Genomic DNA, 27,512 nt, shown 5'->3' with positions numbered 1-27,512 from the left:
TGTTGTGTTCAGCTTGTTTGATATCTCTTTAGTGTTTTATTGTCTCTCAGATACCTTTGTTTATCTTTCTTTGGAGAAAGTGGAACTTTCCTGGGGAAAGCGGACTTTTTGTTCTGGGCTGTGACGCATTTTAAATATTAACTTGATTCTCTTAGAGGTCAAGACAAGAGAGGCACTGAGGGCCCCAAGCTGCCATGTGCCTCCTCTGGAGGAATTTCATCTGCTCCTTGGCATCCATGAAGTACTAACACATCACTGGGATAATTCTCCACCTCCTCAGCAGGGGTTTTATCTTGAGTTCTCACTGGGCTCTGCATGGTGTGGGTATGGGCAGAGGTGCTGTGGTTCTGCCTCTGGTTTTCCCTGGGAAGCCCCTCATGCCCATGCTGCATTGCAAACAGGGTAGTGCCCTGCTCTGCACTTGCTTATCCCCCAGCAAGTCTTTTCAGTCTTTCCAGGATTGGAGGAAAAAAATCCATCAAAACCACCTTTTTATAACAAGCCTGTAGAAGTTTAGTTTTCCTGGAAGATACTTTGTGCAGATATCTCTTGTTGGGTTCATTTTACCAATTCCTATTTTTTATTCTTTTATTTCAAATCATTCAGGCCCTCAAAGTCTGTGAAGGTTAACAAAAATCCTTTTTCTGCACAGGGCCACATTTGAAAATTAGTTTTAGCCCTGTCTACTGCTACTCCAAGGAGAAAGGTGTGGCAGAGCTTCCTGTGTTCTAGCTTTGACTCATAGTACTGTTTTAAAAATAATATTTGTTGTGTTTTCTAATTCAAATTGAAAAGAGGAAACATTTTCTTTGCAGAATTGGTTGGACCCTGCCAAGGAAATCAAGAAGCAGATCCGAAGTAAGTTTGTTATCATTGCCCCCTTCTACATGTCTCCCCATGGGGACAGTGTATTTCACAGTCATCTTTTGTATCCTGTCCCAAGTCTTTAGCAAAGGAATTATGTACATCCTTTAGATTTTTTACTCCACTATGATGGTGAGGCATTTCTGATGCTCGTAGCGCATGAACTTGTATTGCTGAAAACAACTTGACATTTGCAGAGATGCAAAATCCTGAAGTTTGACATTAAGCAATGTAACCTTAGGGAGTAGGCCACGTATATTAATTATTTCTTGCATTACTGATATTTATAGCATATCCAAAAACACTGCCCCATACTGAAATAATTCACTGATACAAAATAGTACTCCATCTAAATACCTTTCCTTTCTTCATTTCAGAATGTTGATCTTTGTTCTAAAATGACCATTCAGTCAATTTTCTGATTCACATGAATCTTTTTAAAAGCTCAGTTGTTATAACTAGGTGTCTGCTATATTAGAAATTTAAAAAAATCTCTCAAAGGAAAACCTTTTTGAGACTGCTGGGCTCAAAAGTTGACTTGTGTTTTTTTACTTCCCCTCACTTTTAAAAAGGACAGAATTTTATGTGTATGACTTCTGTGGGCAACAAAGCCTCAGTAACTTTTTTTCTTTGCACATTTCGTAAGTGACCTCTTTGTGCTTCCAAAAACAAATGTATCTGGTAGTTTACATTTGTTGGGTCGGGCCTGGCAAACAAATCCTTTCCCTCTCCAAGATTAAAAGGGTTAATTTATACTGGTGAGAAAACTTCCCCACTTACTATGAGCAACTTCCCCTTTTCTCCAGTATTATTTTCTATACAAGTAAGTGATCTGCATAACAAAGTAATAAACATTTGCCTTTTTTAAATCTCATGAAGGGATGGATCTGGAGAGGAAGGTGCTTTAGACCACAATGAGTCAGGTTACACAGATTGCCAATGCAAGTAAAGCAGTTCAGCTCCCCACCACATATTTGAAATGCATTTCATATGTACCCAAGCCATGAAATAGACAATGAAGGGTTGTGACAGCAGGAGATTAACCAGGGCAGAAGAGTCTCATCCTGGACTTGAGGCAGTGGACAGTTTTATTTGCAGAAAATGACAGTAATAATTTGCTTTCTCTCTACAATTCATCCCAGAAGTTTGGAACAGGCCAACAGTAGAAAAGTAGTGCTGTTACCCATAATGCTTTCTAAAACATATATAAATATAAATATATATATATAATATATATATATATGTATATAACTCTATATATATATATATATAGTTCTGCTAAACACTGGTTGAGTTGTACAGCACACAGGACACAATGCTAGGACTTCATCCCAGTGGCTGAGAAAGGCCCTTGGTTCACACCCTATTAGCTATAACCCACTGACTTGCACTTGTACTGTTAGGTTTTATTCCAAAAAAATTCAGGTAAAGACTGCTTACTCCTCTGTCTTAACCATCTGTGCTATTATGATAGGCTTGATCATAGCTTTGATTTATTTTTTTGTGCCAAGGAATAGGTTTACAGGCCACAGTCCCCTCCACCTGTTGTGGAACCAGGTGTCACCTCTGGCTGCATTCCCACCTTGGGGCTGGTCTGCTCTCTGGTGGGATCATGCCCCATCCTCATTGCTAGCCAAATCTTCCTTTCTTTTATGGCCCAAGAAAATGGAAAAGTTCCTGTACTCAAGGACTCCAAAAGTCGTGCCAAGAGCTGAAGTCCTGGTGGTGAACATCAAAACTCTTCTTGCACATTCATGGAATCATAGAACTGTTTGGATTGGACGGGACCTTAAAGATCACTGAATTTCAACTCCTGCCATGGGCAGGGACACTTCCCACTCAAGCAGATTGCTCAAAGACCCATCCAGCCTGGCCTTGAACATTTGAGATTAGATGTGTGTATGACCAAAGTGGATGGGGCCCCCCATGGGATAAAATTTCCTTGTTGCTTGTAAGAACAGTGTGGTTTGGGGTTTTGTTATTGCTTTTCATTTACATTCAAGTCACGTGTTAGTGTAACTTAACCCTTTTTTTCAGAATAACTTCTTGATTTACATACCATGTTCAACTCCTTTTTTAAATCTTGATATTATTTTTTAACAACATTTAAAGCTAACACTCCAGAAATAATTTTGCTAAATCTGGAGATACAAACCAGTATTCATCCTGTGGGTCAACTGACTTTAGTGAAATAATTAAATAAGAATTCCCCAGTGCTATGTACTTTTGCAGTCATACTCTCTGTTTGTCCTTGCAGTTTTCTCTGCACAATAATTTATGTCTGCTGAAGAAAGGAGCTATGTGCTGAGGCAGCACTCTGAGAGGATGCTGTGAGCTGATTTGGGCAGCTAGACCTCAGCACATCAACCTGCTCCAGAGCCAGCTTGTACTCTGGCTTGTGGTGTTTCCAGTGCCTCAGTGTTTTGGGTCATTGTTTTTTAAAGCTTGTACAGGCTGTGTGGTGCTTACTTTCCATAAACTTTGTTCTCAGACTGAGGGTTTTTTTAGTATTAGTAATAAATTACTGCACACTCAGAGTCCTCACTTTAGTGGTAATCCTACTAAATGAGAAAAGAGCTGTAAAATCTGATTTAATGCAGTATCTTCAGTACTATATGTGAGAAAAATATTCTAAAACCTGTTCTCATTAATTGCTTGTCTGGGATATTTTTTTAAGTCTGCTGGTGATTGAATAGCATGAGCATCTCTGTTTGCACTTGCAGTATACTTTCAGTCAATCTGTGTTCTTTTCCAGGTGGTGCTTGGCAGTTTGCATTTAATGTGAAATTCTACCCTCCAGACCCTGCCCAGCTATCTGAAGACATTACCAGGTGTTTTAAACATTAAATATCTTTTTAAAAGTGGATTAAAAGCTGTTCCTGGTAGTATTTACACTGTAATTATCCAAGAAAATAAATGCTTTTATTCTATTGTCTTTCATATGAGCTTATGGAAAATATGCAATGCTTTGGCAGAAAAGACAGTGTGAACAGTGTCTGTCTCCTGTGTTATGAACTATTTTATGTAGTTTAAGCCTAAAACCCAGCTTTTTCAATATGTATATTCCTTAGAATATAGAATATATTCCTTGGATTTGATTTTAATTTTCACAAAGATACCAAATCCCCATTTTTTCCAGTGGTACCAAGTTACTACTGTAAGTAAAATTATGACTGTGAAAGGAAAGAAGTGAGATAATGTTATGGTTTCATGACCATACTGAATGCAAAACAGAGCACTGTACCAGCTACTTAAAAAAAAAAATGAACTCTTTCCCAGTTGAAATCAACATTCTCATAGATGAGAATAAGCATGCATGTAAATTATGTATATCATTCGACAAAGTAAGCAATCAATGTGCATGGAATAGCAAATATGGTGGTGATGAATAGCTGCTCCCTGCTCTCCAAGTCACTCAGCTTTGCACTCTACGCCTCTGCTCTCTGGTTTTGTATTCATATTGCAACCACAACAAAAAAAAAAAAAAAAACAAAATCAAAACCTCACCTGATTTCCTCCTTGGAAGGAGGCACAAAAGCTTTGAGCCATGATGAGATATTATGCCATCAGCAAACTGTTCCCCAGCCTGTTGCAACATTTGCAACCTTTGAATATTTTTAACCTACATTGCTTTATGGGCTATTTGTTGCTTTTAAGGTAGCATGAAGCCTTTGGCCTAGATCAGGGTCCCCTGTGGTAGGTATGTGCCAAGAGTTCATAACTGAGCAGTGGACTTCCAAAGGAAAGGATTGCTTTATTCCTCTTTGGACTCTTAAATTTCCCTTGGGACCTCTGCCTTTGCCACCAAACCGATGCTCTTCACCTGTTTTCATCTAGTTGGTGAAACCTTGCTCTGCATATTTCTGTGGTTTTAATAGCATTTATTGTTTAAATGTATTTTTGAGACAGCACAACAGATTGCAAAAGAGACAGCTTATTTTTTTGAATGACTTGGAGATCAGCTATTCTTAAATGAACAGTGTGTAAGGGTTTTAATTATTTTTTTTCTCCTTAAAGAGTTATCAGATAGATTTATATGTAAGTGATTTATGATAGAAATCTAGTATGTTTAATGGGTATTTTTTCATCTAGGTCACTAAACAAAGTAATAACCTATTTTATTAAGAGATATAAAGAGGTATAAAGATAAATTAGGTGTTCCTACTGATAAATTAGGCAAAAGCTTGGTGTTTTGTGGGTTTTTTTACAAAATTATAATTGTCCTTGTAAATGGCTGAAAATCTCAGGGCTTGGCCGTCTGCAAATTCCTATTGGAATCCAGGTCTCTTTCCGGTGCTTGGGTGGTGCTTCTTTGGGGGCAGTGGTGGAGGAGCCTTGTCTGAGCTGCTTTGGTGCTCTCTTGCAGGTACTACCTCTGCTTGCAGCTGAGAGATGACATCGTTTCGGGTCGGCTGCCCTGCTCGTTCGTCACGCTGGCCCTGCTGGGCTCCTACACCGTGCAGTCGGAGCTCGGCGACTACGACCCAGACGAGTACGGCAGCGACTACATCAGCGAATTCCGCTTCGCGCCAAACCACACTAAAGAGCTGGAGGACAAAGTGATCGAGCTGCACAAGAGCCACAGGTAAGCAGAGGGCATCAGTGTGAGCTCTAGCTTCAGGTACCATCTTGGTGCATCAGGAGATGTTAAATTCTGAAGTATTATGGTGTATTTAATCGGCAAGACTCCTCTGTTTGGGTAGAGAAGAGCTTTGCAGCATGTGAGTTAACAGGGTCTGCTCTAGAGATGTGACTCTGGTAGGTACCTAAGGGGTATGGCTGTAGTTCTGAAAATGTTTTCCTGCTGCTGGATTTTCTTTTGGATTCTGTTTCCTTAACATTTATGCTAGAACTGGTTACTTTTCCACAGGGGAATGACACCTGCAGAAGCTGAGATGCATTTCTTGGAGAATGCCAAAAAACTATCCATGTATGGAGTAGATCTCCATCATGCCAAGGTATGTAGTTTAGTTCTTTCACTGGCCATATGTCTCCTGTTGCATAGTACATAGTAAATGCATCTGCGTGGAATCCCTGATTTATTTTTTTCTTGTATTTTTGAGACACGAATTTTGTGGGATGGATTATGTGTCAACATGAGGAAAGGTGACTCATGAAATAAGTGTCAATATATCCTGTAACCATAACATAACTTATCCTGTAGATCCAAAGAAGTTGCACATCAACTTTCATGTTGATTTAACAGTGCTATCCTTGAGGAAAATACTGAATAGATGGTGATGAGGGAGGATTTTAGAAGCTGTCCAGAGAGTGGTCAATTTTCATTTAATTCAGCTACATTTTCCAGTTTAATAAGGCAAACCATGCTATCTTAGCTGGATAGCAGATCATTTCTATGTTGCAAAGGACTTTCAAGCAATTATTTAGCTGATGACCTAATCAGGTTGATGATAATTGGGAGACAGCAGCTTGTTTCTCTCCTGAAGTGTGGTTGTTGCAGTTGACAGGGAGGGCAGTAATTCTCCTGGAAACATTCTTCCATGATCAAGTATTTTCTCTAATCATCAGCAGGCTAAGTTATGAATAAAACATGGTCATTCTTACTGTGGCTTGGGAGAGCCACCTATTAGCCTTGTGTTGGTTGTCTGATTTTTGGTTTTAAATTTTCTTTCCAAATAAATAATTACTATTGTTTTCTTTACTCTTCCGAGTAAGACTAATGGATTTTAACATTTTTGAGGTTAGCAAGCATCCTTGGCAAATGAATATGAAAACAAAGAATTCTGCCCTGTGGAGAAAACTGCATTTTCTGTAAAGGTCAAATTATTGTGAGCCTGTTTTTTTGCTGCAGCAGATCCTTTCAAGAATTAAGATAAATTTGGAGCTTGTATCTTGAAAGAGCCTGCAACCGTGTCCCTGGGGCATTTTGTAGGAGCTGTGCATGTGTGTTACAGAATTCAAGGCAATCTTTTGTGTTCTGTTAATTGCCTTCACTGAAAATGAAGAATCTGTGTACAGCTCAATGGGCAACATCCACCAGGAGGGGATGCCACTGCCTTCTCTGTATCCTGCAGATACGCACACTGTCTTGAGGGATATTTGGAGCAGAGAGAAATGGATTGGCAAATGTCACTTGATAGTTTTTTTTCTGATGCAAAGAAATCCAAAAACCAGCTACTAAATGGATTACTGTTTAAAATAAGTTACAAGCTTTGTTACTGAAAATTTTACATAACATAGCATTAAGGCCTAAGTATTTTTTCAGAATACTGGAGAAAAGCTGTGAAATTTAAGATGGGGTATTATAAGATAACCATTTTATTTATTTTTTCCTGAAAAAGTATTAGTATCCTGGTTTGCTCTTCTTTTTTTTTCATATCGAAAGACTCAGAACAAGAGAAGCTAGTAGAAAAGCTAATTTCTCTTCAAACTCATGCTCTTTATTTTAAAAAGCTGAGGTGATAACCAAGGTGTGTCTGTCTGTGAGTTAGGAAACTTGACTATCATCTTCAAAATTGAGCTGAAGGTGGGAAAAGTGGACTCTGCGTGAGAAGTCATGTTTAGTTTTAATTAGGTCTTCCAGAGAGATCTGAAGGTGTCAGGCTAGGGGAAAAGTATCTCTGTGCATGCCTTTTGGAAGTTGTGCCCTGGCAAATGTCTCTACATAAATGTCAGTTCATTAAGGCTGTGCCAGTATCCTCAGTGTTGGACAGATGTTGGACTCAACAGCTTGCATTAAAACTAGTTCTCAGTTATCCAGTGCAAAGCTGTGATGAAAAATATGTTCAAATAGATCTGTCCTCTGGGCTGTCACCATTATGAGGAAGCCCCCCATATCCATATGCAGATCTGCAGGGATGTGCCTCAGATATTACAGCTAACAGGTTTCTGCCCTATGCAACCACATGGCTCCTGAAAAAAGCCAAATTATTTTATTCAGGTTTCATTTTACACTAGTAGTATTACATTGGAAAACATTCTCTGACACCAACAAGTAACAGAAGTCTTGAATAAACTTAGATCTGTAGCAAAGGTGGAGAAGAAGGGAAGGGAAGAAAGCATTCCAACAAGTTTTTTGAGAAAGGGTATCTAAAAAAGAAGCCCCTTGCACCTGCAGAAATGTGCCATGTATGAGCACACTTGCATTTCAGGCATTCACCAGGCAGTGTGATTACTGCAGTGAGACCTTGTTTTCTAGACTGTATTCATTGTATTTGGACGTTGTTCTTTGCTTAGGAAAGTGAAACAGAAGTACACTGAAAAAATTTACTTTGTTTTTTCTGTAGTGCCTGATGGTAATACCACACAAGAGCTGTATTTAGAAAAAAAATTATCTTTAAGAGGTGATACCATCGTTGTTGGAACATATGTCCTCTACTGATGTGCTTTGTAATACTGAAATGACTTCATGGCACTATTTCTATGTTGTGATATCAAAGCTTTTTTTTTTTTTTTTAATTTCAAGCTGCACTGTAGCTGTTTCCTCATGACTGACCACACATACCATTGTGCTGGTCTTGAAATGTAATCAGATTTTCACCGAGTGCCTAAAAGATAGCTGGCTGGGAAAACCAGAGGAAAATGATGAATTCATTTCATGAACATCATAGGGTGACATCTTCATAGCATCTGCGGTCAGGCTTTTTTGACTTTAGGTTATTTAAAAACAATTTCTGAAGAACACAATTACTTTTAAAGTGGATTCTTCTTTACTAAATCAGTACTAGTACTTAGCTAAACAAAGATACAGTGATAAAAGTAATGAAAATTGGTTTTAGACTATTTGAAGACTTCTAAAGGAAAAAAAAAAGTCTGTATTTCTTACTTTAAAAACCACATATTTATGGGTATGTTCTGATAAGACTGTGGACAAATCTTCTGTAGTGCTAATGTGTCTGAGCAACAGCCTCCTGTCAAACGTAGGTTGTAGCACAGGCACAGTCATACACTTTTAGAAAAGAACTTACTGGTCCAAATGCCCAACTTTATGCCCACTAGCCATTTCAAAGTGGAAATACTGGCAAAGGCATAAGAGCATTAAATAAACCAACATGCCTACTAAAGCCAACATGAGCAAACTACAGAAGGAAAATCCCAGGATCCACAAGGCTTAGTCATGGAGATAAGTGATATGAGGAGAAATAAATTTGTATGCTGTCATACTTATTTTCAATCTGGTATTTATGCTAATAACCCTTTTTTTATTATGCTAATAGAACTTTGCTATATGATTGATATCTTTCTTTTAATGACATCTAAAATTTCCCTCCTCCTTTTGGAGTCTTTGTAAAATATAAGGAAACACTGGAAACCCTCAGTTTTCTTCACCCTTCCCAACCTTACTATTATTTGCATGAATGCATTTAGTGAGTAGGGTAGAGCTCAGAAATCAGGTCACTACAGCTGATGCATTAAAAAGACATAGCTCAGATAGAAACATGGGATACAGGAATCTGTAGTACTGTAGCATGCAAGGATAGAAATACTCAACAAAGTGCATTGCTTGCTATTCCAGGATTCTGAAGGAGTGGAAATCATGTTAGGAGTCTGTGCAAGTGGACTCTTAATATATCGAGACAGGCTCAGAATAAATAGATTTGCCTGGCCAAAGGTTTTGAAAATTTCCTACAAGAGAAACAACTTCTACATCAAAATCCGACCAGGGGAGGTAAGGACATCCTGATTCTCTTAAGTGGATGAACCTCTTGAAAAAACATGAGTTTTTACTGATTTGTTGATTTGTTTTGTCTTATATGCTTTTAACATTCCTCTCCATTTATATTTCCTAATTTATGCTGATTTTCTTAGAAAAGATTAGGCATATACTTTCTTTAAATTACAGGTAAAAAACAACTTTGGTACTTTTCTGTTTACATCCATGAACTGATGTAAGGAACAAATATGGCCATTGGCCCATAATAAGCTCACCCATATTATGAATACTTTGGGCATTTAAGTAGCATAGTGCTTATTCATGGAGAGCTTGCTATCCTCCCTCATGTTGTACGTGAAACTGGCATTTATCTCACCCAATAAGAGATGTAGACAGGCCATGCCAAACTCTATAAACATATCAGACCAGTGTATTTAGAGCACTTAGAGTGTATTTAGCTGCACACATTAGCCCTCCCAGGCCCACCGGGAGCTCCCGTTCTGGCTCTGGAGAAGGGGATGTGAAACCTCGTACAGCGAGTGCCCTCTCGTGGCTCAGCTGGATGTGAAGAAATACCGACCTCACGGGCTGGGCATGCGCTCACCCAGAAATCATGGATATCATGGAATGGTTTGGGTTGGAAGGGACCTTAATGACCATCTAGTTCCAACCCCTCTGCCATGGGAAGGGATGCCATCCGCTAGACTCGGTTGTTCAAAGCTCCATCCAACCTGGCCTGTAAGATGATAGCTCTTAAAGAACTCAGGGTCACAGGCAAAGGAGGATTTCCATTTTAAGTGCCAGTACATTAACTGGCCGGTGATAGATGAAAACCCCGTATCCATTTAGAGTGTGGAGCTGTATAGCAGGACAGAAATCACTTAAATAAGGACTGGCCTTTCTCCCTTAATGCAGCCAATGTCTATGGGACTGACTTCATAACTGACCTGGGAAACTTGCTGGGGTTCCCCACCCCAGAGCCTGAGCTGTTTTTAGGCTCCTAAACTGAAATCCTCAAACCTACATCTCCTTCCCCTCTGCAGACAGAGTTTTAGGAAATGAGTTTCCAGCCTTGAGTTTGATTTAAAAAAACCAGACAAATAGCCACTGTCATTCCTAGTGCCTGCACTGAAGCTCTCCACCACTGCTACCCTGTTGAGCTCTGCTGGTCTTGGTACACAGTATCCTGTGACCAGGTCATAGTTCTGTGTGCAAAATAATCAATGCAGCCTCTGTCCAAATTACATTTGATGATAATGTGATTCACTGTCCCACATCATCTTTATTATTTTGCTGTTTCCTGCCTTATTTCCCTGTCAGTTCCTGTAGGGATGCAGACTTCCTTACAAGTGGCCTTCTGTCTACCTTCCCTCCATCACAGAAACTCTGTTTTCTGCACAGCTGTCTGCATGTAGCCATCAACATGTTACAGCAGATACAGCTGGCACAGTCTCTGCATCTGGAATATATAAATTTGTAGCACTATCTAAAGAGGTCTCTTTATATCTCTGGACAACTCTTGTCAATTACCTGTCTTGCCTCCTCCTCCTCAGATGAATTAGCTCTAACCACTGTGATTTACTAATGGTAGTACTTTCTCTGTAAATATCCTTAATCTGAGGCTGTGTGAGACCAAATCAGTCCCTGAGGACTGCTGCTCACCTCCAGCTATTACCAGGCTTCCCACTGTAGTTTAAACTGGGGAAAATTAATCAACGGGGTTAAAATAAATCAACAGGGTTAAAACACTTGAATGATGTTCTCTCAGAAGTCTCCCAAATCCTATCTCTTTGTATAGGGTATAAAAAACATCACTGTCTCTGTTAAAAATCTCTTGCTCATTACCAATATTTCCCCCCAGAAGTGATCCTCAAATGCTGCCATAGATTATCATTCACAGTTTCTTTCCCAAAATACTTTCTGTAGAATATGTACATGTGTGGTTATATACATGAGCTTATACGTTCACCCTTGCAATGAGGTGGTACAGACGGAGGAAATGAAGATGAACCTGTGTACACTGTCTAAAAATAGATGCACAGCACCAAAAACATACTTATTCTTTTTTCCTACCTAGTTTGAGCAGTTTGAAAGCACTATTGGGTTTAAGTTGCCAAATCATCGTGCTGCAAAGCGCTTATGGAAAGTGTGTGTTGAACACCATACATTTTTCAGGTATGTGGATTTCTTTTCCTAAAGGTGTGATATAAAACGCAACAGAAAAATATCAATTCTGTCAGCAGAGACAAAACCCTTCAAATCAAATTGTCTTTTTGATCATGAGGTACCTCTGAGCAGATGAAGATTATTGCTTTTTCAAAATTTGAGATGTTGCACCCAAATTATTCATGCTATTTCAGATGGATACTGCTTAAAATCACCATATGGTTCTAATTAATCATTTTGCTTTATCTGTGCAACGATATTATCAGCTGCTATAATTAAAGAGATGAAGGATTCTGCTGCACTACTGCATAGAAGCTTGCATAGGGAAAACAACTTATATGGAAGATTGCTGGGGGATGTGGGTAAGAGTTTAAAAAGAAGAATATTTATATTTAATTATATATGAAAGTACAGACAGTAGTAGGCCATGTTTTTTTTTGGTCACCCAGAATACCCAACCCACAGCTGTAATTTTTGGATTACTAAGGAGTTTTGCAGCTATTTTTTTGACTTCTAAGAACTGAGAAAAGTTTCGGATAGTGAAATAAGTGCTGTAATTAGTTTGTGCTAAGATAGTCATTAAATAGGTACTTAACAAGGAAAACCCAAAAGGGTGATATTTTCAAGAGTTTGAAAGTGTGTTCAGTCTTTAAGAACTTCCTCTGGGGAATATTTGGGAGTACTGAAGAATTTCCCTCCTTTCTTAAAACTGTTGGTTCAGGCTGTCTGTACATTCATATGAAATGCAGTCTTAGCAGCAAAAGATCTAAAGAGAAATGAAGTGTGCATTTTTTGGGGTATTTTCTGATTTTTAATGAAAGATCAGTGTCTGAAGCATAGACTCCATAGCAGGAGAATGGCTTCTTCAGCCAGATACCATGCCCAAAATACAGAGGGGGGGAGAGCTCAAACCTGAAAAATGTTTACACCCCTGTGAATGAATACTGCCTGTCATTCACTGGAAAACAATTCTGGCCCTGTCCTCAGCATAACATCACCATGTTAAATTTGAAGAGTTACATCTGCATTCCAGCCCAGTGGGGGCCTCTGGTAAAAGGAACACCTTATTTTTAGTTTTGGTAATCAGAAAATAGTAAATCTGGTTTTCAGGCATGAAGGAGCTGAGTGATTCTTGCCCATTTCGAAGAACTCAGATCTTCAAATGCTTTAGCTAAGTGGTTTTGTCATGCTGTATGAGGGGCATCCTTTGATTCCCTTTTAGCCACAGGCCGGTGAGGCGCAGGTTACGATGGAGAGTGATACCCAGCAGTCGTCTTCTCTCCTGTGCAGAAACAGTGGACTGATTTTGGAGGAGGGGGAATAACACGTGCACTGCTTGGTGTGTTTTAGGCTCCTGCTGCCAGAAGCACCTCCAAAGAAGTTCCTCACGTTGGGCTCCAAGTTTCGCTACAGCGGCCGGACACAGGCCCAGACGAGAAGAGCCAGCGCCCTCATAGACCGTCCTGCACCTTACTTTGAGCGCTCCTCTAGCAAACGTTACACCATGTCTCGCAGCTTAGATGGGGGTAAGGTCCTCTCAACTGACCTTGTCAAAAGTTATCATCACAGTGGTCACTGCTTTAGGTTAGGTGTAAAGCTCATCATCTCCTCTCCTTGAGATGTGGCTGAGTGGAGGCCGCGAGTACCTGCGTGTGCAGTGCAGGGGTAGAGGAGGATGCAGAGAAATTCCATGCTAAATGTTCTGCCGGCGTTCTTACAAAGTGTTTGGCTGGAGGATGTCCTTTGGAGCCCACTCTTCACAGACACTCTGTCCTTGGCCTCGTATCTGCTTCCCTGCTTTGGGGAAGGATGGGATGGACCTGCCTGCCCAAGAAAGTCAGGCTTCAACGCTTTTTCAGGGTTTGCATGTGTGACTGTTTGGGTTTTGATTGAATCTGAGATTTTCTCCTGTGTAGGTTTTTCACTTAAGTTTGTTACAATCCAGAAATTATTAATTATTTCCTTTGAGTAATAACACTTGATTCCAATTACCTCACATCCTGCTCCAATGAGCACTGAGACCTTTTTCATACATTATTTTTGAAGGTATGAAATGGAGAGTAACATACATAGGTTAATAGTACATCCTTCCTTTCTTTATCCTTGGTTCATGGAGGTCACGGTTCTGCTGCTGACTTTGGTTAAATCAGTGTGTAGTTCAGAGTGTCAGCTCCCATCAGCTATTACTGTTGTCAGCTGTTGAGTAAAAAGAGGTTGTAGTGTTGTAGTTTATTTTTGTAGAAAAAAAGAGACTGAGGCTAAACTCAGATTCATTACAGATTAAAAAAAAAGGTGAATTATCTTGCAGAATATCACAAATTGCAATGAGTATAATTGGTGGTGGGAATTGAGCGATTTGATTTAAAAGTACAAGTGACAAGCCTTTTTCTCTCCCTCTAAAGGTGCTGTTTGTCATTAATTATTTTGGAATCTTCTAATTCTGATGTGCTTCTTGCTCGTTACCAAGCAACTGGTGACCTGATTGCTGTGCATGTGTTTCAAAGCAGAAATTATCCTTCTGCATTATTTTGTTTGTAACATCTAAACAAGATGTCTCCCTCTACTCCCTTTGCTTTCTCCTGCCTCCTAAATTTATCCCAAGAGATAAGATACCTGAAACCCTTTATACAGCATTTGTTAGACTCTGCAAGGTTTTTATGATGTTAATTTGCCCAAGTGAAAATGGGGGAAAGAGGTTTTTTAAATCAATGCTTATGATCTCTTCACTAGCGTTGTTACTATAATGCAGATGTGTCTGTAACATTCTGCATTGTGCTTACATTGTGACCCAGACTCTATCATTTGTTACAGATGTGAGTTTATAAATTTGAATAATCGTATTGGGTTTAGAAATTAGTTACCCAATAGTCAGAGCAAGGTCTGGGAATGTGTTAAAGTTTTGACCACATTCTATCTGTAAAGGTACTGTTTCTTTCAAAATAACTTTTATATTTAAATCTGATTAATTATTGAGCACTTGCATCTTAAAATATTCTGGTTTGGTGCACTGAACTGAATATCATCACTTTGCAGAATTTTTTAGGATAATGAGCTCACCTAACTGGCAGACTTTAGTACTCAATAATACAAGGATCACATTTCTTTTTTCTCAGGTATTATGCCTGTGTTATATCAATATTGTCATTTTCTGTAATGCAGCATGTTACTAAATCTGCATTTGATCTGCATTTTTATATTCTGACAGATTTTAGAAAAAAAAATCTCTTCCACCCCCATGGCTGATGTCATAGCTGGTTCTCCTTATGTTTCCTGCCCGATAACTGTGGCAACGCGTTGCTTTTTTTTTTTTTGTCTGGTGTTTTACTACAGTAGTAATTTTAACGGCTTGCTAACATTTAACAACTGTGTATACACACATTAACTACAGTAATGTGTGTATACACATCCATAATATATGTGTATGCATATAAAAGCTATGAGCTTCATTTCAAGTAAACAGTTTATTTAAATGTATGCACATGCTTCTGGTTTCCTGAAACATGACATAGTTGTGTTTTCAGCATTATTTCAAATGTTTTTCTAAAACACCTTTTTTGATTTTATGCAGCTTCTCAGCAAAAGCTATTTCAGATTTTCCCTCTTTAAATATTTGCTTTTAGCATCAGTGAATGAAAACCATGAAATGTACATGAAGGATTCTGTGTCTGCTGCAGAGGTTGGTACTGGCCAGTACGCCACAACAAAGGGCATCTCTCAGACCAACTTGATAACCACTGTGACTCCAGAGAAAAAGACAGAAGAGGACAAAGTTGATGAAGAGGGCAAAAAGAAGAGAGCAGAGGAAGTCACCCCGATTTCAGCAATACGCCATGACACCAAGGTAGAATTTTCACAGTTTTGTATTAAACAGGGCTGTCTGGAGAGTGCTTGGAGAAACATAGAATTTTTAGGGAGGGGGGAGAATGAGGAAATAAAACTGGTTCTGTGAAAGGAAATACACTATGTGCATATGCGTGTCTTGAATCAGTGTTTTTGTAGTCCTTTCAGTTTTCGTATGATGTTGTAAAAGTTAGTTCCTGCCTTGGACTGTTTTTTGAAATATGTTTAACAGTCAGAATGATGTTTTCCACACAGCATTCAGCAACTCTTCAGGAAATACCCAGAAGTAGCCTGGTGGTACACGTTTATTCTTCTGGTTTTCGGTCATATTTTGACTTCAGTATGGCCATCCTGGTTTTTTATTTTGACAAGGCAACAAAATAGTTCTGTATTCTTGTATATAGCTCTGTGCTTTAAAATATTCCTCTTCTCCTTCTCGTAACACTGTTTCTTTGCATGAATTTCAGTGGGCATTTTTTCTCTATTAACTTCTGGATATTATTCTGCTGTTACAAGCAATTTTTTTTCTGGCTTACAAAAGTATTTGCTTCACTTGTTTGAAGTTTGTGTTTAAGAAAGCAGTTTTTATTGATGGTTCTCTTCTCAATTGTTAAATTTGAGTCATCCCTCATCATCTTCAATCCCAGCAACACCCACACACATACACACATGGTTGTGCATACTATCTACTGAGATATTAATACAGGGTAAACCAAACAGGAGGATGGAGAAAATAGTGAATAGAGATTGACAGGCAAGACAAATATGGTAGAATAACATTCAGAAAGTGTACTGTGGAATGCACTTGCTATACAAGTAAGGTTAACCCTCATCTTTTAGGAAGAAGAACATATATATATTTACATCCCCAGAACTGTCAAGTATGCAAATGTTAAAACCTGAACTTTTAGCTTTATCATATAATGCCACGATAAGCAACATAGTGAAAGGATCAAGTCCTCAAGAAGAGTTGCAGTTAAGGTACTGAAAACCAGAAACAAACTGAGTTACTGAAAATTGTGAATGGGAAAAGGTTGAAAGTATGTGCTGTAATTGTAACATTTAAAAGATAATCTCTACAAAATGTAACTGTGGTCTTCTTGAAACTCCATTAGTTTCCACATAGAGAAAGAAGGGTGAAAATCAAGTATGTAGAAAATATCCAACAGAAGCTAGTTCCGTTACAACTTTTTGTTAATTTAAGTCCATGAAGGGATCAGTTGCATTTTGAAGATCATCTAGTTATTCCTTACATATGGCTAGAAATACTCAAAGATATTTTAGGAGACTAATTTGATGGAACTTAAATATGCTCAAATGATTGATTTTTACCCCCCACTCAAGAGATGAATTCTGTTTAAATCATTATAAATAGAGTTTCAGTTCTGTAATCCTACAGAGATCTCAGTCCTGCTTCCACATGGACCTGCTAACAGATTTGTCTGTCATCATAAAGAGAATGTCTCAAGAAACACAAGACAAGCTTGAAATCAAATCCCTTTTTAAGCGCATATAAATGTTTTAGATGTTTTCAGCTTTTCCATTAGGACATTTTGTCTCTGTTTTATCCATGTGTATTTAAGTACCAGAAGTTATTCTAAATATTAACACTGTAAAGATGTCAGTAAGTGAATAGACTGTATTAGAAAATAATACATTTACTTTGGATTTTTACCTTTACAATATAAAGAGAAGTTATATTTGTGTGTGTATTTAGCTCATACAAAAACCTGTGAGTCCATCAGCATTAAATGTTGACTTGAGCTTAGTGCATTAAACCCATAAAGACATTTGTAAGTGGTTTGAAGCTAGGCTTGGTTCTGGTTGCTTAGTTTGGGAATACAGATTCCTTGAACTGATAGATTGTTAGAGAAGAGATAAAAGGAAATGCTAAAGAGGAAGGAAAGCAGTTCTTCCATGTAATTACTTGGCTTACATCCCATTCCTACCATTAATATACCTGGTAAAGTTCAGGCTTAGTATCAACCTGTGTCTATAACATGCATCTGCTTTTTGCCTCCAGTTCAACACCAGCTTGAACTGGAGGCAAATGTTGTTGTGGCTTTAAAGTCATTTTGCTTTTGGGAGCCTGGAGTGAAAGTTAAATGGCTGTTATAACTCCTTGGGGAGATGCACTATGGATGGAGCAGCTCAGGCACTTAGCGTTTGGTCATGGATCCTGTGTGCCACTTCAGCTATGTGCACCTGGTAGATTTTGGCCAAAACATCTCTGATCTATCAGCATTGTGGCAGATGTGTCATACTGGGGTATGCATTTTGGTAATGACAGTGGTGTCTGCTTGCAGGGAGCATGTGAAATGACAGTCACCATTTCTGCTGAATCACCTCCCTCCTCCTACCAATTTTTTGTCCTCAAATGACCTGAAAGGCCAGCTGAATGTCCTCCAAGTGGCATATATCAAAGAAAATCCTGCTTGTTGGTAGCCAGTATTCTTGGCATTGTGGTAAAACTTGTAGCAAAAGCATCGGGGGCATTTTGGCTCTTCACTATGGGTAAAGGGTCACATTTTGATTATGAGATGTGGCTGTGTGGGGCAAGGACCTCTCTCTAGCCATCCCCCCTTCAGATCCCCAGTGAAAGATGATGGGGTTTGCTGAGCCACAAGTCTCAGCTCCCTTCTTTCAGTGTACAGGCGATGATGTGGCTGCGTGGAGGGGCTGGCAGGTTGCATGACTGCGAGAGGGTGAGCCCCCAGCACTGCCTGCTTGGGCTCACACTGAGCAGAGGTGAAGGCAGGGCTGTGGGGATGCCCAGCAGGGACCAGTGGTGGGAGCTGTGCTGAGGAAGTGGCTTCTGGGATAGCTGTCGAGCTGTTTATTTCCATCAGTAGCAGCTGATGAATGGATTTCTTCTCTCCCACCAAACCACTGTATGTTTTAATTTGGTTTAGGGGCTAGATTTTTTTTATTTTTTTTAATTTTTTTTAATATTGCAATGGAGGAATTTTAAGTCCTTGGAGTTTTAATTGTTACTACTGAGATTGTCCAAGGCATAGATGGGAAGCATCTGGCCCCCACCGGGTCTCCTCCTGAGTGCAAGAATGCTGCTACAAGTCGTGTTGGTATTAGAAATGTATTTCCTTCTTTGTTGCTCTCCATGTACTTCATGTTTGAAAGCTCCTTATGATTGGAAACCAATCTTGCAGTAAGAGGAAATTGGCAGCACCTGAAACTCCCCGTGTGGCCGTGGAGGCTTTTATGTAAATCCTGTGCTGCAAAGGACTAGACAAACGTTGACTCAAGAAGTTGCCTTTTGTAAGCTGGAAGCGTGATTCGCTAATACCTGTGATGTGTGGCATGGGAACATGCACCGTTCGATTCAGTGGAAAGCTGTGGTGTTAAAATACTGTTTATAATTCTATATATATAATATATATTATTTATCATCACGGAAGAAAATTAACTAATTACAGTTTTCTTTTTGTCCTTTTGCTTTTGCGCCTTGTTTGCTGCTCTTTCTCTGTCACCAGCCATCTTTGCTTGGCACTGACCCCCACCACTCCTCGCCATCCTCTCAGCCTGGCCCCCATGTATCTTCAGCAAAGCTTCGCAGGAGATGCAAGGAGAGCACTCGGACAAAGTCCTTAGGCTGTGAGGCCCTCAAAGAGAGCACTCCAAAACACAGCGAGTCGGAGCCAGACTCTGACAGAAAGGGGCGAGTTTGCTCCGCCGAGCAAGACATGGCTTTTGGCTACAAGCAAAAAGCTGGCAAAGGCGGAACACTGTTTTCCTTCTCCTTGCAACTTCCAGAGTCATTTCCTTCCCTCCTGGATGACGATGGCTACCTGTCGCTCCCTAATCTCTCCGAAACCAACCTCCTGCCTGCCAGTGTGCAGCACTACCTCCCCATCCGCTCCCCCTCCCTCGTGCCTTGCTTCCTCTTCATTTTTTTCTTTCTGCTCTCTGCCTCTTTCTCAGTGCCATACGCCCTCACTCTCTCCTTTCCTCTGGCTATGTGCCTCTGCTACCTGGAGCCCAAGGCGGCCTCCTTGAGTGCCTCACTTGCCAATGACCTGAGTGACAGTTCAGAGGAAGAGGTGTGTACCTCGGCATCGAACACACTCTTTTTTGTGTTCAGTGCTTCAGTCCTAACCAGTGTTAGATTGCTGCAATAGTGGTCCTACTTTCAGAGCCTCATTTCTGTCTGTGCTGATATGTTAGAAGGGTTTTTTTTTTTGGTTTGGGGGTTGTTGTTTTTTGTTTTGGTTTGGTTTTTTCTTCTTTTTTCTTTTTTTTCTCATGCTGGAAGTACAGCTTGGAGCCCAGGGTTAGGCACAACACTGTGTGGAAGAGGCTTGGCTTGAACTGTGTCAGCTGGTGCAGAGACTTGCACTAAATGATAAGACTTTTTTTCTTCCCTCTATCAGTTTCTGCTAAGGTTAGAATAGATATCTAAATAGTGGGTATTAAATATAACTTCCTGCATAACTAATGAAGTATGCAAATATATGCATATGTATCTACATTTATTTATATAACTAGCTTTTCGATGAGGATGAGCACCAGCTTCAGTATGTTCAAAGTCCAGATGGACTCAGCTTTTCCGCAAAAGGCTATCAGCTGTAGCCGAACCCCAGAAAAGGCTTTTTGATCCAGCAAAACCTGGATCTCAATTTTCAGCCCTTGATCCCATCTCTGCTGCAGATTAAATTGTTTTCCCATGGTTAAATCCAATGTATCAGTGAGGGGTTAGATTGGGACAGCTGTTCTGCAGCTGTTGCAGGAGCATGCCATGTGGGCTGTCTTGACATTTGCAGTGTTAGATTAGCACTGCCAAAACTGATGCCTCAAGCCAACCAGGGTCATCAAGGGCAGATGAACCAGCTGCAGTAGGAGTCTGCAGTGGTTCTGGGTACTGTGGATGTGATGGTATATGCAGGAGTCGGAAAGGAATTTGCTTCAGTAACAGAGTAACTGGCATCTCAGTTTTTGCTGGAGCCTGATGGTTCTTTGTTGACAGGATAAAATAACGAGTTCAGGTTTTCCTTAATTTTCTATTTTCTTCTTCAGCTTCAAATACAAAAGTATGGTTTTGCCTTGTATATAAAGAAAGAAAACCAGATCACATAATCGCTGACCAGTTGGCCACGTAAAAAGCCACCTTGGCCACTTGTCGATAGTCCATTGCAGTAGCTCTCTTCAATAAACTAGCTTGAACATTCTCATCTGCTGCTGTTGGTTTTGTAAGACTTGGTGCAGGAATTCATTTCCTTTTTATGGAAAGCCAAAAGTCACATTAATTTGTCTTGTGAGAACATTGCCTTTAGATGCTTTTGGCCCTGTGATGCCCTACAACTAAAAAATATTGTGCAATTTCTGATAAAAGACACCCAAAATGCTGCTGTCTCATTTCTTGTCCTCATTTTGAGACAGCATTTAGGTCTCAATTTGCATTAGCTCTGCACTTGGATTAATTTAATAGCAATAACAGCATTAATATAGTTCCAGCTCTAGAGGCAATAATGAGGCAGTGTTTATGTAATACATTAGTCTGTTCCTTTTTCAGAAATGAGCATTTCTTTTTGTTAGTAAAGTTAGGAAGTATTGAGCATAAAAAAATCTAAAATAGGGTTTTTAGTATCGCTCTTTTATGAGGGTGATTACTCTGGCAGTGCTTCCTGGCAGACAACACAGACTTGTGCCTAATCCACGGGGTATTTCTTGTTCAAAATATTGCATGAAAGTGAATATGTATTAAACTCGGGCATGTCTGCATTACATTGGCAAAACAAATCACAGCAATTATGATCACAAGGTAGGAGAGGTGCAGCCACAGCACGTCAGGAGAAGCTGCCTTCTGTCCTGCTCCAGCCCTCGCCTGCCCATCAGCCCCACCTCAGCTGTACCTCAGCCCATCTTGGAGCTGAGCCTGGCCTTTCTTACTCTTCACTCCAGAGGAGACCTGCCTTGCTCAGCCTTAACTCACCATTCCCTGCTCTGTGATAACCCTAGATCTTTATTTCAAGTAGCTCAGTAATGCTGACTTTGACTCCATGGCTGTTGATTGGCTTATTAGCAGACATATATTTGCAATAAAGCAAGTTTTATGCTTTATTTAGGATTTCATTCCACTTATGGCAAAAAGAATAGGAACCTTTCCCGCCCCCACAGCTCACAAAAGATTGCACACAGAGATGCAGAAGACTACAGCCAGTATCCTGAACCAATGTCATACATTGTTGAGCTTATTCTCCCTTGAGCTATGCATCTGGAGTCAGTCCGTGCAGTCAAAGACAGAATCTCCCCCCTTGGAGTTACTGGCTTATGTGTTTGTACCTTAGCAGCTAATTTTCTATTGACTTCAAGTTCTTAAATGAACCATATGTGCCAGACTTGTGTTACAGTGCCTTGACACAATTTTTAATTCTTTTTAAATGCCTACATTCATTAATTCCTCTTTGTTTCTATATTTTTTTTCTTTTTTAGTAAATAGGAGTGACAATGCATTCTTTTTTTTTCTATTGCCATACCTTTGCAATTGCCTATAATGTTATAAAGACATGAGATCCTTTATTAATAAAGAAACAATTTTCTAGCACTTTAGTGAAAGCAACTGAACCAGCCTAATAGACTTACTTTGACATTACACTTCCATTTAAAAATAAATGTGGTCTGTCTGAATGAAGAGTGGTCATGGCTTGAAAAATTACATGTAACTTGCATTCGTGCACTTAGCAAGTAGTGCAAAATGCTTGTTTATTCTTCTGTCTGTCATACAAACAATACAAGCTCTTCAAAGAATAAAAAACAAAGCAATGAAAAAATCAAAACATTGTCTTATGAAACACTGGAGTTGTCAGAAATTGACAAAAGATTGGAGGAAATTCAAAGCTAAGACTGATACTCCATCCACCAGTAGGTTGTTCTTTTGTTCTTATTCATTTTGATGTGATTGGAGGATGAGATGTATTGTCCTGGCTTTAAATTGCCTGCCTGGGTTACTTTAGATTATCTAAGGACCACAGAAAATCACTAACAGAAACCAGAGCTTTTACTGCTATCAAAACAACTTGGATGTGCCAGTCTGGGGCAGTAGGGTGAACTTTACTTACTAGTTTTCCATATGATTACCTGACATCGGAGTAGTTTTTTGAGCTCTCTTCTCAGTCTGTAGCAACCTCCACTCCACTCTCTATTAATCTTGACACTTGTGTTCTCCACTAAGATGTTCTTCATACAAAGCAGGGATAGATCAGTCTGTGCAATGCTGTGCTTTGTTTCATTTTTATCACTCATACCTAGTAAGTGTTTGGGGGGTGGGGGGAGTTATTTTTGTTTTCTCCTGCTTTCATCCATATTCTTCAATGGAATGAGAAGTATTTTTTTTCTTCTTTTAATGGCAGTTTTCTTTCTTTTTACTATCATTAACAATTATTAGCTGCTCTTTATTGGAACCGAGTGGGATCTGAGCTTTACCATTACTCCACAGACAGACAGTAGTTGGGCTGGGGGTACCATTGTTTGAACTCCTTGGTAATGCAGACAGCCTCATGGTGTTAAAAATGTGGAGACAAGAACAACCTCTGTACAAATGAGGGGCTGAAAGTCAGATGACTGTTAAAGTAGCTTCTTTGTTGTTGTTGTTGTTGTTGTTTTTAATTATCTTTTTCCCCTCCGGATAAAAATTTAACCCCCACTTTATATTGGCTAGATCAAAAATTAGTTCAATAATTTTCTGTAAAAAATCATTATGGGAGGAAAAGTTTGTTTAGAAAATGTTAGTCACTTTTTTCCCCATTTTTTTTTTTTTTAAAGCTACCTGGCTTTCTTAAGAAAAAAAATATCTGCTATTCAAATAACATTTTTCCAGTAATGTTTCTTTTGGCTTATAAATTTGTTCCAGTAAAGCCATATACTGTGTACAGTACGCCTCGAGTCTTCCTCTGAGTCTGTTCTGTTTACTAATATAGCATTTTTATTTTGCTTCTTTGACATGTGCTTTGTTTGAAAAGCAATGCTAATGCAGTTCACAGGGCTGTTGAGTTGAACAGTTCCCCGTGCGAGCCGCGTGTACTGATGAGCTGGGTTTATTCTTTATTCCTGCCTTCCTCTCGGGACCCGGGTACTTGTCTAACCCAATAGACTGACAGTGAGCAGACGGATACTGCGGCTGATGGTGAGACCACTGCCACCGAGGTTTGTACAGTCGCCGGCACCCAGCTATGGCAGGGGAGAGCGTTTTGCCTCGTCTCTTCCCGACCCTGGGCCTCGGGGCTAAACCGCATGTCTGCTGCGGCAGTGCAGGATCCCTCCCTGCGCGTGTGTGCATGTGCGTGCCTGCAAGCGGGAGAGCTTTTTGCTAGGAGAGTCGAGCTTCCAGTGCTCCCTGTGGGCTCCTCTTGTCTCTGAGTTGGGTTTGGAAGCTGCAAGGCCTCTGCGTTGCGCAGTTAGTGGGGCAGTGGCGGTGTCACCCGCCCCAGTGCTGCCTAGCCCGGGGGTTGTGCTGGCCAGATCATGCCCTGGGGGTTTTTGTTCACTTCTTTGCTCTTATACTTTGAAGCCTGATTGGGAGAGTGGGGAAAAGACAATAAAAAGCAGTTTTCAAATGTACTGAATAGAGGTATTCTCACATTTTTAGTATCTAAGGTTTTTCTTTAACATACTTTCACATAGCATCTTCACATATTGCCGCTACTACTCCAGGTATCCTTTTCAGAGGAAAAATGTAAAATGTTTGTATTTTCCTTGCACTGAGAAGCCTCATATCCACAATATGGTACATAGATTGTGCAGGCAAATTCAACCCTATGTAACTTCACTGAAGTGCATATAATGCTTTCATAATTAATATGGTTGCAGCTGCAGACATGAGCTGAATTTTGTCTGACGTCTGCTAGAAGACAGAGTCTTACCACAAACACCACTCTAGGTTCTCAGAAGGATCTCATTAATATTTGAGACCGTTAAAATTATCGTCAAGAAAAGAATTTTCTGTGTGACACGTCAGGACGATTCAGACTTGGCTGTAAATAGAATAAATTCGAACTGAGTTGTAAAGTAATCAACAGATTTTCCCATGAGTTATTAGTCTAATTAGGACTATATGAAAAATTAACAATAAAATAGCAGCATGGGCATTAAAAGAATTCAAACAGTGCAACAACATAAAGTCTGTTGAGATGAGACAGGAATGCAAAATGCTTTGAAGTGCTTCTTCCACTCCATATCTTCTGAGCCCTGCAAAAAGTAAAACATAATCATAAAATTGTGACATTTAAAATGTTCAGTTTATTCCTCAAAAATTCATGTTAATATCCCTAGTTACTGTCTTTATTTAGAGGAGAAGATACAGCACATCTCAGTTTTTCTTACAGATACCTGATTTTCAAAATGTGTGGTGTATCTGCTACCTGAAAATTGCACCCTTGGAAACAGGGCTGCTGAGGCAGTCCTTAGGACACTGCTTTTGAAAATGTGCACTGAAGTGGACGGGATGTGTGTGCCATTCCAGATGATAGGTCCTGAAAGAATATATACAGGCTAAATATGAAATAAAATTACAGAAATACAGAAAAGGACTATGGTTAAGGAAAAATAGCATTTTAAGCAAATAAAATGTGCTTCCTTCTGTAGAAAGCATTGCAGATTGTTTGCCCATGGTGAGTTTATGCAAAGCTTTGCTTGTGGCCCAGATTCTGGGATTATGGAATTCCAAAGCATTTGCTGTTGCTCTTCAGTCCTAGACTAGTCGTGACCTTGGTGAGAAGGTGCAACTGCTGCTCCATAAATAGAGATCTATGAATGTGGAGGGTAGCAATATTTATAAAAGGAAAATGTTTAATACCCCTTTGATAATTTAAAAAAAAAAAAAAAAAATTTGACAAGAGGATGTTTGCTCTGAATTAGGAAAATCGTGCAAACCCAGTGTGTCTACTCCTTCTCCTTAAACCCTTAATGAAGAGAAAATGGGATTTTAACCTAGTGTGTACCTCTCACCAATGTTCATAAAGCCTTCGTTCATACAAGTGGGTAAGGTGTTGTTTTCCAATCTTTCTCATGCTGGCAGTCGGATCAAGAGGAGGACGGAGATCTAAAGGCACAGGTACAGAAACAAAAGGTCTAGAAGTTTCTCAGGTATCAATGTTGGAGGTAATTGGCCTCTTTCAGCATGTTACTGTCGGTTCTCTGTGAAGAAATGTGTAGAAACAGCATTTTGTATCCTTTCAATACTGTGTCCCTTACCTTTCCCTTTCTTTTTCACTTCTTTCAGAATAGTCTGATTAAGCGAATACAGGGTGAAAATGTGTATGTCAAACATAGTAATCTTATGTTAGAGGTTGGTATTGGTATATACCAGTGCATGTACGTACATGTGTGTTAGTTTTAGTGGTAAACTGTGGATCTGCACTATGATGCATGAACTGTGTACTCCCACCTGCTAATAGATGATTTTTTCTCTCAGATTATGATGACTCCTCTAACTTGTACTATCAATATCGATATATGCGTGTGCGTATATGTGTGTGCCTCCACGCGCATATGTATGTTTGTTTGGAGCCTCTTTATCAGGTGCAAATTCCAGCGATATGGATAGGCTCTTTAAGAGTGTATTTAGACTCACTTGTACGAGATATGCTATGCTGTTCTCTTTCAAAATGCCACATTTTCACAGAGTGTTGTGTTAGTGCTGTGCTCCCTGGCTCCCTGAGCTGTTACTTCCCTCTATACTAACCAAGTTGTGTGTTTTGGCTCTAAAGTTTGGTTGGCTTAGGATGTATCACAAACTGCTCTATTCTTTTAAAACTGTCTAGGATCTAGACAAAACCCAGGAAGATCTGATGAAACATCAGACCAATATAAGCGAGTTGAAACGCACCTTCTTGGAAACCTCCACAGAAACGACTGTGTCTAATGAGTGGGAGAAGAGGCTTTCCACATCTCCCGTTCGGCTTGCAGCAAGGCAGGAGGATGCTCCTATGATTGAACCACTAGTGCCTGAAGAGGTCAGCGTGAGCTGAAAGGCTTCATTATGTATTTGTCTATGCATTTTTACTTATAGCAGCTCTCACTAGGTTAGAGGCCGTAGTTAGAGGCCAGTCCCTGCTTGCAGGCACTCCCTTTTTCTCAGGATGCAGGCTCTAGCAGCAAAGACGGGAGGAAGAGCAGATACCCTAAATATATACATATATAAATATATGTGTATACAGAGAATTAAATTCACTGGAAGTCGTGTGGCAGAACTGGGTCTCTTTGAGGGTGCAAAATACAGGCGTTGTTACAGGTTGGGTGAGCTTGAGGAAGTCCAGCCATGCGTGAAAGAAACCATGAAAGTGATGGAGAGAAAATTTAAACAATGCTGACTGGTTGGGAGCAACAGTGTAGCGAGACGGGTGGGGGCTATGGTGCCAAGTGTGAAAAGAACATACAGAGAAGGGGCAGAACTCTCAGTCTCTGAAGACAGAGAAGAAATCATGATGATAATTAGACCTTTTTGGCCAGTTCCATAAGGGACCTGGTGGTTGCTACAGTCTGCTGGATACTGTCATTGAAGACCTAGTGCAGATGGCTAAGTGTCTGCACTTTCATGCAGTGTGTATGTGTGAAAAAATCTTGTTCACTGTGCAGTCTCAAAGTGCTTGGAGGAAACTTGCCCATTTAAAAGCTGCTGTTTACTTGATCTTCAGGTAGATAAGGACATGTAGGGGTAGCAAGGCAACATTTGTGTTGCAATAACATACATAGTCCAGTGTCTTGGCTTAAGTCCAGTGGAGCAAAAAGAAATAAGCATATGTGTGGTCTGCCTGAAAGTTAATTTTTTATTCTATTTTGAATGGATATCTGGTTTCTGTCTCACAGGAATTATCTTCATGGGTACATCTTGGTTTTAGCATTAGAGACCAATAAATGGTCACGAGATTTGTTTGTGTGCCCACAGCAGTGATGTGATGTTGTCTGGAAAGTGTAAATTGAACGAGTGCTCTGCTTTCTCACATCAGAGCTTGGTGTTGCAGACCCACAACTCTGGGGAAGGGCATCCCTGGAGGCATGCAGGTAGCAAGTGTCAGCT

At 39.9% G+C, this 27,512-nt stretch overlaps 1 protein-coding gene across 35 annotated transcripts in view; it reads left to right on the top strand.

Annotated features, from left to right (window-relative positions):
• EPB41L3 (erythrocyte membrane protein band 4.1 like 3) overlaps window positions 1–27,512 on the top strand; it is a 143,699-nt gene that overhangs the window by 103,218 nt on the left and 12,969 nt on the right. For 10 of the 35 annotated variants that reach the window (XM_086891738.1, XM_086891879.1, XM_086891833.1 and 7 more), the window contains exons 5-17: window positions 816–858; window positions 3,620–3,695; window positions 5,231–5,449; window positions 5,735–5,822; window positions 9,341–9,493; window positions 11,556–11,653; window positions 12,995–13,170; window positions 15,265–15,485; window positions 18,976–19,542; window positions 23,588–23,641; window positions 25,512–25,547; window positions 25,716–25,781; window positions 26,257–26,448. In XM_086891738.1, the coding sequence (XP_086747864.1) occupies window positions 816–858; window positions 3,620–3,695; window positions 5,231–5,449; window positions 5,735–5,822; window positions 9,341–9,493; window positions 11,556–11,653; window positions 12,995–13,170; window positions 15,265–15,485; window positions 18,976–19,542; window positions 23,588–23,641; window positions 25,512–25,547; window positions 25,716–25,781; window positions 26,257–26,448 (1,989 nt within the window). The remainder of the gene's footprint in view (window positions 1–815; window positions 859–3,619; window positions 3,696–5,230; window positions 5,450–5,734; window positions 5,823–9,340; window positions 9,494–11,555; window positions 11,654–12,994; window positions 13,171–15,264; window positions 15,486–18,975; window positions 19,543–23,587; window positions 23,642–25,511; window positions 25,548–25,715; window positions 25,782–26,256; window positions 26,449–27,512) is intronic. The other 25 variants (XM_086891943.1, XM_086891938.1, XM_086891909.1 and 22 more) reach the window with 10 other exon arrangements.

This window comes from Cyanistes caeruleus, chromosome 1 (genome assembly GCF_971803275.1).
Source record: "Cyanistes caeruleus chromosome 1, bCyaCae1.hap1.1, whole genome shotgun sequence".
Lineage (NCBI taxonomy): Eukaryota > Metazoa > Chordata > Aves > Passeriformes > Paridae > Cyanistes > Cyanistes caeruleus.
Note: the sequence above shows the minus strand (reverse complement) of the source record. Positions and strands in the feature narration are given on the sequence as shown.